At 49.0% G+C, this 11,141-nt stretch overlaps 1 protein-coding gene across 2 annotated transcripts in view; it reads right to left on the bottom strand.

The window, feature by feature from the left end:
* LOC119456975 (equistatin-like) overlaps positions 1–11,141 on the bottom strand; it is a 134,931-nt gene that overhangs the window by 76,309 nt on the left and 47,481 nt on the right. The window contains exons 3-4 of one of the 2 annotated variants that reach the window (XM_049669636.1): positions 10,630–10,706; positions 7,691–7,888 (exon numbers count right to left, since the gene is read on the bottom strand). In XM_049669636.1, the coding sequence (XP_049525593.1) occupies positions 7,691–7,888; positions 10,630–10,706 (275 nt within the window). The remainder of the gene's footprint in view (positions 1–7,690; positions 7,889–10,629; positions 10,707–11,141) is intronic. The other variant, XM_049669637.1, reaches the window with a different exon arrangement.

Below are 11,141 nucleotides of genomic sequence, written 5' to 3'. Positions count from 1 at the left end.
TTCTAGGTTGATTGCGTATGCTGTGCGTCGGAGGACTGCTCGGCCTGTGGTTGTGATCTTGAGTCTCTCGATCTGGTTGATGAGGTGCGCTTCCGCAAGTTCTTCCCAGGAGTTGTGAACTCCCATGCGAAGCAATCGGTCAGTGGAGGCGGTTGCTGGCAGTCCTAGGGCGAGTTTCGTGGCCTTTCGTATTAGGAGGTTTAGCTTTTGTTTCTCGGCTGTCTTCAGGTTGAGGTAAGGAGTTCCGTATGTAATTCGGCTGTACAGGAGGGCTTGTATCATTCGCAAGGTGTCGTGCTCTTTGAGGCCATTGCGGCGATTTGCCACGCGTCGTATCAGATGAGTCAGCTGTGCCACAGTGTTCTGTAGTCTAGGGAGTGTGGCGGAGCCGGACCCGTCCTTGTGTATATGGAGTCCGAGGATTCGAAGTGAGTCGACCTTCGGTATCGGGACTCCCTGAAGAAGGACTTGTGGGTCCGGTGCGTCGTGGCTTGGGGGCCGGCCCCGGGTGCGTGCCGCGAGTACTAATAGCTCGGATTTATCCGGGGCACAGTGGAGGCCGCAGGTATTCAGGTACCGTTCGATGATGTTGACCGCCTCCTGAAGACGGTCCTCCTGTTCACCCGTGCTCGCGCCTCTCGTCCACAGTGTGATATCATCTGCATATAGAGCATGAAATATCCCTGGGATGGTGTCTAGGAGGCGGGGAAGTTTGAGGAGGGCCACGTTGAAGAGGAGTGGCGAGATTACCGAACCCTGCGGCGTACCCCTATTAGGTAGGTGAAATGTCTTGCTCCGGAGATTGGCAATTCCCACCGTGGCCGTACGGTTGGTGAGGAAAGCGCGTATGTAGGCGTATGTTTTGGCACCGCAGCCGATATCTTCTAGGTTACGGATAATGGCTTCATGGCTCACGTTATCGAAGGCGCCCTTTACGTCTAGAGCTAGAATGGATGACTTGCTGTGTTTGCTCAAATGGTCAAGAATATCTTCCTTTAGCTGGAAGAGGACGTCCTGTGTGGAGAGCATCTGGCGGAAGCCGAACATGGTGTGTGGATAGCGATCGTTGTCCTCGAGATGTGTGGTGAGCCGCTCGTTGACCATGTGTTCAAATAGTTTCCCGGCGCAGGACGTAAGGGAGATGGGGCGGAGATTTGCGATGGAGATGGGTTTGTTCGGCTTGGGTACCATGGTCACCTCCGAGTGTTTCCAGGCTGTTGGTAGCTCGCCCTTAATCCAGCAGTCATTATAGTACCGAAGGAGAGCCGCCAACGCCCGAGGGGGTAGCTGTCGAAGGTGCTTGTTGGTGACTCTGTCTTTGCCCGGGCTCGTATTGCGTGTTAATCTAGAGAGGGCCGCCTGTAACTCTGCCTGTGTGAAAGGCCGGTCTAGCTCTTCGTTGGACGCTCCTTCGTACTCCCTGGTGGTGGAAAGGTTGATGGCAGTGGTGTGCGGGTTAGCTGAACCGTGTAGCTTCGTCTGAAGTTCTTGGAGAAGCTGATCCTCTGTGCCGCCATAGTTGTGGATTAGCCGGTGAATTGTATGTCTTTGTTGGGTTTTGGTGTGGGTGTCGTCAACGAGTGTTCGAAGTATATGCCAAGTTTTCTTTGTGCTGAGCGTCCCTTGAAGTTGGTCGCAGAAGGATCGCCAGTTCTGGCTCGCTAGCTGTTCAGCGTACTCCTGTGCCTGCGTGCTTAATAGGGCAATTCGGCGATGGAGCTTGCGGTTGAGCTTTTGCCGTCGCCATCGTTTGAGAAGCGATCGCCGAGCCTCCCATAAGTGCAGTAGGTGATTATCGACCGCTGGATTGTCCTCGTCTAGATGAATCGTCCTAGTGTGGCCGTCAGCCGCACCCACGATACCGTATAGCCAAGCTTCAATGTCTTCAATGTCCGAAACGTCGTCAAGCTCATTCCTATACGCGTTCCAGTCAGTGAGTCGCGCCTTTCCTGTCTTGGGCGCGCGGTGAGATTGTTCAACCTCGATTTGAATTATGTGGTGATCGCTCCCTAGCGTGTCTGGGAGTCGGGTCCACGTGGCCTTTCGCACGTCTCGGCTGAACGTGAGATCAGGATTGGTGTCCCTCGACACGCTGTTGCCCACTCGTGTTGGTTGGAGCAGGTCATTCCATAGCGTAAGGCCGTGCTGTTGTGCGGCGTCGTGAACCCGTGCCCCTTTCTTGGTGGTATGGGGTAGCCCCAGGCCGCGTGTGGGGCGTTAAAGTCCCCCACTACAACAAGCCGAACTTTAGAGACGAACTTTAGTTTTAAATTAAGATATCTAATAAACGTTTCCCAGCCTTCGTAACTGACAAAAGCCATCCGTTAGTGCAAGGAGCGCTTGTATGTATACACCTACAACTTCTAAAATACGTTGCAATATTCCATTAACGGGACGCCAAAGATGATCATTATGTTAAGCTGCATTTATGAGTTACGCTTCTGCAATAGCAAAATGGCAACTATAACTATATATGAGAGGGGATTTGGTAGGGCCAGAAAAGAGGACAAAACGAAAGACGAGTGGTCACGACGCCTTCGAACACTCGCACCAGCTCGCCGTGACGTCACATATGTTTACAGCATCTGCTTTGTCATAAATAATTACTATTTTTATTGCGATAGCAATTATATGGACACTCAAAAGCAGATTTATGCCGTCGGCGTCGCCGTCGCCGTGAGGTTCCGTATGACGTCATTTGGAGATGAAATCGTCGCCGCGCGCTGAACGCTGTATGTACGAGTGAAAGGGCGCGAGGGGCGCGTCTTTCACGGGGAGTGAACGCACGGCGGAGAACAAACGCGCGTTCTGCGCCGTGCTCGCTTAAGGGCTGCAGAAGTAGGCGTCTCTTTTCTCCTTTACAATCACCATATATGTAGAGCAAACGCGCCTTCTTCAGACGCGCGAGAGGCCGTGGGGGAGGGGGAGGGAAGGGAGGCGACGTTTAGCTGCGGCACCAAGTGCCTATTTATATCAGAGGCTCCGGCAACAGTCACCAACGCCACATGCATTTTGAGTTAACGCGGGCAAAACGCCGATGGCGTCGACAACAGTTCTGCGTGTTGCCGATGCTGCTGCATGTCCAAGTTTATACAGCTGATAAAGCTAATATCATTACTCCGTATAGCTCTCTACAAGTTTGCTATCGCAATTGATGCTTCGCCTTTCAGGTGAAACTGCGACAACTTTTTTATTTCGATAGCAATTATATGGACACTCCAGACGAATTTCCGTCGTCGCCGTGGTGTTATGTATAATGTCCAAGTGCGATAAGATCGCGGCCGCTCGCCGTATGCTGTAGGTGCGAGCGAAAGCTTGCGAGAATGATGATGGCTTCATGCGGCGGCATCTTCTCGCGCGCGCAAGGGAGGAAGACCGGGAGGAAGCGAGCCGTCTTCTCACGCGCGCAATGGGCGCAGGTAAGCGTGCATCTCCTCTTCTACTCCAGCTGCCGTAGCTGAGCACAGCCGCGCGCGCCTTGGATGCAATCTGCGGTGGCTTCCAAGGCTAAGCGACCCTAGATAGCTGATGGTTTCGTGTGCGCTGTGTTCTCGCGCGCTTAGTTCGCATTGAATCGATAGGCAGCACGAAGAGGAATTCGCTCGCCACTGCTGCCGCTCTTCATCACGCCAGCGTTCTGACAGCGAGTGCCCGAGGTAATCGAGTGAGGTGCGTTCGTGTTTGCCTGTGCGCGTGTGACAACGTGCTTGTTAATTTAGTTAGCAATCGAATGTTTGCAGAAATTTATGTAGAAGATAAAACTACTAGCCTTAATTTGTATAGCTGTCTAATAATTTGCTATCACAATCAATGATTCGCCTTTCTGGCGGAACTGCGACTTTCTTTTTCACCGGTAAAGAGTTGACATTGCTTTCTAAAATAGCCAATGACTCCACATAGCAGGTTTCAAGTACGTTTGCTGAGTGATAACGTCCCAAATATCCCAATTTGCTTTAAACTTTGTGACGTCACACCGACGCGCCCAAGCTGTGGTTTCAGCGCGAAATTTAAAAAAGGAAAGGCTGGATTTTCTTTGTTTTTTTTTATTTTTTGTCATAGTCAACATTTTTCAGCCAAATCAATAGAACTTAGATTTAACATCCCGAAACTGCACAGTCTGTTAAGCTGGACGCCGTAGTGAAGGGCTCTGGATTAACCTTATACATTTGCGGTTATTTAACATGCATCTGAACCTTAAGGACACGAGCGTTTTTGCATTTTTCTCCCAATGGAATGCGACCAACGCGCCCGGTAGTCGAATCCGCTACCTTGTTCTCAGCAGCCGAATGCCTAGCCACTGAGTCAACACGACAGAACCAGTCAAATAAGTGAGAATATAGTTTTGGGAGAATACGCAACCAGTACAAATTGATTTTGCTTTGCTCAAAGGGATACCTTTAAAAACGTTTTTAAGAAATAGTACGCGTACTCTTTCAATGTGTCCACGGTGGCTGAAATTCTTATGAAGTGACTGAAGTGTATCCAAGAGATTGCCTATGACGTGTAAGATTCTTGGTTTTTATTGGCTTTAATTTTGGTTTGAATTGATAGAAAACACTATGACCTGTACACAACCTTGCGCAGCTCCAACATCTGGTAGCATGTAGATGCTGCTGAAGAAAAAAGTCGCAGTTTCGCCCGAAAGGCGAACCATCGATTGCGATAGCAAATGCGTAGACAGCTATACGAAGTAAGGATACTGGTTTATTGGCCGTATAAACTTGTAAACATTCGCTTACTAACTAAATTAACAAGCGTGGTGTCACGCGCGCACAAGCAAACATGAACACATCTCGCTCGATGACCGCGCATGCTCGCTGCAGTGAGAAAGCGCGACGGCTGCAGCGAGTGAATTGAACTTCGTGCTGCCTCTCGTTTCAACGCGAACTAAGCGATCAGAACACAGCGCACACGAAGACATCAGCACTCGGCGCACTCTGTCGCCATCGCAGATCGCTTTCAAATAGGGCCCGCGCGGCCATGCGTAATGGCCACCGGAGTAGAACCCCCTCTCCCCCCCCCCCCTCCGCCTGGGGCCTTGAGCGCGATGGAAGACGGCGCGCTACCTCTCTGCTTTCCTCCCTTGCGCGAGCGAGATCGAGCCACCATTTTGGCTCACCCTCGCACGCCTTCACTCGCAAATACAGCTTACGGCGCGCTGCCACGATGTTATCGCACTCGGACATATATGGAACACCACGGCGACGACGACGATGGAAATGTGCCCGAAGTGTCCAACAAAAATTGTATCGCATACAAATTTTAATTTTTGCAACTTGTTTTTTTTTTTTTTAATTCTGCGGAGACTTGCTTCGACGCCCATAGAATAAAGTAGTTACGGCACCTCGGAAATTTTCGGTCCTCGTTATAGCACAGAATGAGTGATCGCTTTAAGAACTTTAATGGGCTTTCGGAGTGGCGATGTTTTAGAGGCGATGAAAATCGCCGGAGATACTGGACAGATCGGTCTTGCTTACCCGTCCTCTGCAAGTCAAATGCAAAATTCTGTTGCCGGAAGAACGTCGTGCGGCACTGCACACATGGATATTTTTAGCCGCAGTCTCGACGTCAAGATGACCGAGATGCATTCATAATAAATGTTCAGTATTTCTCTTTTACATGGCGTTGGCAATACCCACTATATTAGCTGCAGTTGCATTTTTTTATTTCCTTTCGTCCTTTTGTTAGCCCGTTTCATGCAGTTTCAGTCATTTGATATAGTTAGGTTATAGAGAGACAGAGAGGCAATATCTTTATTAGAAGACAGAGATATTTGCCTCCTAATAAAGAGCCGTTTTTAATATTGATTTGTATTTTCATTTATAAACACGCGATGTGCCTGTTCATATGCCAAGGAGGCTAATTTACCGCGTAGGATTTTATTCACGGTATTTGCTATTCTGACTATCATCAATGATGTACGGCCGCAAATATTTCCGTGGCGTTATCAATTTACACACGCGACCAGCACGGTGATACGCATCCGAGAGCCTAGGTTACCCCAAGACTTTAGTCTAAACCCTCACAGAAATTCTCGTTCACATTTTGAAGAATTTATCTTGAGGTTCTACAAGTTATTAATAAATTAAAAGAAAGCGCTATCGGAATTTAGCCTGAATTCTTGTAAGGGAATGTCACGCTACGCCTCATTTTAAAATGAGTGTTATTGAGTATAAGGGAGCTCATAATAATGCAGCAGCAGAAAACTGCAACTATGAAGGAGGCCTTCAAGGACAAGCTCGCGAAATTCTGCGCCACCATCATATTACAGGCTTGGGATCTCAGAGGCAGGCCTCTGTTCCCGTTTACCGCAGAAGTTCAGGTTACCGGAGAAGCTGTGGCCGCTAAGTACCATTAGGAACATTGAAAGTTGTCACAAATAGGTTTTCAAGTATATGGCATCGAAAAGAGTACATTTCGGTACATCGCTACAAAAGACACCCTGCACAGTTGAGCGTCAAACACAGCCCAGAATCATCAGCCGACGCGGCAGGGAAATGAAACACATTCGCTACCACCGACCATAACATCTGAATCTTCAGACGCCACAGACCACTCGAGTTTCAGCATGTTTGTCTCAAAGAGCACGTTCGTAAGGTCACTATTACAAAAGGAAGTTTCAAAACTGGTTTCATCTAGCGACTTTAGCGTTCCGTGACGAATGCAACCCGCAACTTAGTTGCGAAGTTCCGACGAATAATGCGCCAAGGGCACCTGTTGCGCAGGAGCCAGCTAGTGCACTTAGCGGAGGGAGTTCAACTAAGAGAACGGGCGAGATAGCTACCGAAATCTATTCACTTCAAAATTGGAGAAAGAAGTAAATCAATATGTTTGGTTTATTATAGGAATGAGGCGCCTAATGGCGCATATTTGTTGGCGTGAGAATATTTAGGTAGGGTTTGCTGTTTCGTTGCGTAATTGCGTAGATGACAAAGCCATGAAACAAGATAGAGACAGACAAGACAAGATAGAGACCAGCGCCTCTATGGGTAAATAGCGCTGAATATCGCGTGCTAACAGCAGCACCGTAACACGCAGCCTAACGAGTGGAGAAAGCACTTTTCGGTTGCACATGCTGCCATTTGGCATTATCAATTTCGCCGCTCGTCTTGAGGTATACATGTATCCAGATTCTGGCCTGACTGGTAACCGGCGTGCTAGAACGCATGAGCGCATGTGCTTCTGCAAAGCGCATGGGTATGGTCAGAGCTTGACTGGGCGCATAGAGCTAAAGCGAACGTTGATACAGGCGTGCGTCTGTTATCATCCAAAATGTCGTACCATTTTGTGGCCTCCCTATCGGATGGTGTCAGCACATTAGAGTGCAGCTCTTAGCGCGTTCCAGCGTTGAGCGTCGGCGTGCCTCGGCATCGTACCTCGGTGTAACCGAGCGAACGAGCACAGCGAAGGATGAAAGAGCGAACGCGGAGCGCAGTGGGAGATGAAAAACGGCGAGAGCGAAGACAGCTCGAAGAGGAAAGCGGAGTAGGAGAGTAGGGTGAACGGGTGAGGAGGAAAGTGGAGTGGCGCACGAGACGTGTCAACAATAGACCATCTACTTTGTTTCTGCGCCGCAGGTTTCCGCTCCACTAGCGTGCACGAGTTAGCAGCTGACGCTGTCGTGTGCACATGAGCACGTGCACGCGGCGAGTCCAGCGCATGCAGAGAGGACAGGACCAGCAGTACTCACAGCAGGGCAGCAACGCCATGTGATCTATGAGAACGACCGGCCCCGTTGGCTCGCCAGTGTCCCGTCTGGCGCTGTAGCACAGCTCGCCTTGGCACTGCAGTCGTTGGAAGTCGCCGCGCGAGTCGCAGTGCACTTGCGGCGCCGCCATCCCGTCGGCCCGGCCCTGACGGCGCTCCGCCGTCGTCTGCCTGGAGCAACCTGCCGAAACCAGGTGTGATGAAAAGCTGCAGTTTGTATGTCATCCAGTGCGACAGTATGAGAACACGCTTGTGTGTGTCGGTGTTCTCCGTGAGATATCCGCTTTCGCTCCGTTAAAAAGAACGTATCGTGGGTTCGCCCTATATCAATCGGAGAGAATCAACATCTGTGCAAGAAAGCCGCCGTCGTTGCTACATTCTGAGCGGATGCGTGGAGGAGGGACGTAGTACACGAGCTTTGCGCTTGACTCACAGCCCGAGCAACTATCGCTAGTTGCCTATTCGCGAGTGAGTTGGCATGGTGGCGCCAGTTCACAGACCTGTCGTCTTTCGGAGCAGGATTGCAGTGAACAGCCATATAATGCGAAAGGCTTCACGGCCTGTGGGTTTTGTTTTGTTATTTATTAGACATTTCAAATGAGAATAATGTTAACATGGTTATCTCAATTGCTCGTCCTACGATAAAAATTGAGGGCGCTTTCGTTCAGTGTCCAAACAAAAAGAAAGAAAACGATTGAATCATTTCTGAAGCAGTAAGAATGCGCCAGAGTACTCAAAGTGATGTCACCGCTCACACTCGAGATCATTCGAATCATTCCAGCTAACACATGCCAGACGTCATCACGTCACAATAGCATAGGAAGACACCTGGTGCTACCGTTATTACAAATCTCTTCTGGGCATTTCTCTCCGATTTATGTTATCTTTATACCTGACGATGGAAAACCGAAAAACCAACACGCGTCTGTTACCATTATTTTACGTTACAGAAAGGTTGTGACCTTTATATGTGAAAACTCGCAGCTTCTTGAATGGTACCGTAATAAGAGAATAAGCTTTCATTCATTCTTGCCTTTCTTGATTTATTAAATGTATTTAGGCTCCTATTGGGGTAAATAATTTCACTTTTCCATCTATGTATATATTATGGTGGCCATGTTTGGCTTACAATCAGTGAAACAATGTTCAGCGACAGGCGTTGTGGTCACTCAGTGAAAAGTACCTGTGCTAAGATTATTTAAACTTGAAATGACGAGACTAAAATGGGCGTCCAGTGAGATGTACAGGCTCCACGAGAATCCCAAAATAGGTCGCATTAACGTGGGCTCCCAACTTGTCTCGCAACAAGTGCCTAAGCATTTTTTAAACCCCGCTGAGCTCAGAATTGAGCCTGTTCGTTCAATACGTCTCTCTGTATTCTTTTCTCTCCGGCATTTTACTGTACTCTCACCACCCGTCCAATCGTTGTAAATAACGCGCGCCGCTACATGCGCTCAATTTCCTTCTTATCTTATCTGCCCATCGAAAATCAGCTAGCCTAACCGCATGCACCGCTTTCGTAAACGTATTTTCATGTTCTAGACTTGAAGTTTGCAGATAATGAGTCGGTCTGTCGCAAACCAGCAGTTCACGAGGCAACGTCTTTGATGTCACCGCACTGCGACAGACCACTGCTCGAATAAATCGCGCCCACGTCCTGAGCGTGTAGCCGTAGCCAGGATAGTCGCAACAAAAGAGAAATTAGACAGACGTCCTGCACTTAAGTCGATCCGGTCACGTCATCTCACTCCATTAATCCCTAACGCGCACCCATACTTCTCCCGGCGCCTTTACTTTTTAGGCGGTGCTCCCCAAACTCCCTCATTCCAACAATCATGCGGAGTCCTCACTCTGCATTAGAGACAACGACGTACCGAGTTTCTCGAGTCTGTCTCTCTTAATAACTACTAGGTCCGGACCAAATACATTAGCCAGGAAATAAGAGGAACGAGTGCTCTTCAGAAAATGGCAGCTGATATATAAGGCATCGCGATATCCTAAGTCTTTTGGTTGCACCGTTGTCAAGGCGAGGTAATGAAAGACGGAACTGGATTAAGAAAAATACGACAAAAGTCACTCGGGCAGAAATGCGGGTATCGCGGTAATACGAGCAAGGCAAGGGAGAAACGAAACTTTCTCATAATGTAGTTGTATTTCCTCTGTATGTGTTTCTGTGAGACATTCTTCATGCTTTTCTTTATCGGAAGCCTGCGAAGTTGAAGCGGATGAAGCACCGCTCGAAACATCTGGTGTGTAATGCAGGAAAGCACATGCGCTCCTTGAACGCGGTTGCGCCCTTTTAAGCTGTCTGTACCGTAATGCGTCTCACTGGACGCTGGAAAGAAATATTATTGAAGTACTGCACTGGTCCTTTATATTGTAAGCACAGCACGTGGACAGATGTTAGTGACGTGTGGCCAACGGGTGAGTATGTCTGTACAAAAAATCTCGGCCCGGCATTGATAAGCATCGGAATTTTTAGGACATACAGGTGTGGCCAACGTGGTGAATAAGTGTGTACAAGGAAGCTGCCGCAAGCGGCCGTCGCCGCAGCAGCTTGCGACGTGGGAAACGCGTGCGAGGAGCGCTACGTGCTTCGCGTTGTTATCAGGAGCCCCTTATCATAAATATTTAGGTACGGATGCTTGTTTTCAGCTTGTTCTTTATTGAAACGTGTGCTGTTCTGTGTGTTGTATGCGGTATTCCGAAGAATGTATGCACTGTTCGCTTCACTTTGCTGATTGCTTGTAGCCTCTGCCTTACGGGGGTACGACCCATTGATCTGCCCTGTACTGCCGCCGGGATCTGCCTACTATTGTTTTCTCTCGATGTTACGTCACGAAGAAATCCCGGGATCTTAGCCATAGACAGCTTTGCTGTAAAACCAGTCGGGATATACGTCGAAGCAAGCGGCGTACGCACCACACGTCATGTTGTCGGATTCATGCAGCTCTGCTTGACCGAATATTGTCTTGCCTTCTTGGTCTACGCAGACACACCTGTTTTGAAAATAGACAAGTTACATTTAAATACGACCACTTCGCTTTCAACAGGGTATAGAAGGCATCTTATTCAATGCGGCGCACGCCGCGCCAGCGCACGTGTGAGCGGATGGACGTCATACCAAAAAGGTCTGTCCACTGGTTCTTCGGCGGTTAGCTCTAATCCACGGTAGGAGATTGTTTTTATCCGCTCTCACGTGTGTTGACGACAAGACCCATGACCTATAGAAAAGCAGGTTACGCACCTCGCCCGCCCACTCTAAGCTCGTAAATAGAGCCGCATCAATATCGTGCCTTAAAGTGGCGCTCAGGAAATTCTGCCTGCGCGAAGCTAAGGGAAACTTCTAAAGCCACAATAACAGACTAGGACACGCTGCGCACCCTCAAGGACAGTAGCTTAATCCCTTTTCCAAGTTTTGAAGCAAGGAACGA

Source organism: Dermacentor silvarum, chromosome 6, assembly GCF_013339745.2.
Source record: "Dermacentor silvarum isolate Dsil-2018 chromosome 6, BIME_Dsil_1.4, whole genome shotgun sequence".
NCBI classification, from domain to species: domain Eukaryota; kingdom Metazoa; phylum Arthropoda; class Arachnida; order Ixodida; family Ixodidae; genus Dermacentor; species Dermacentor silvarum.
The sequence above is the reverse complement of the archived record's forward strand: the minus strand, read 5'-3'. Positions and strand labels throughout refer to the sequence as shown.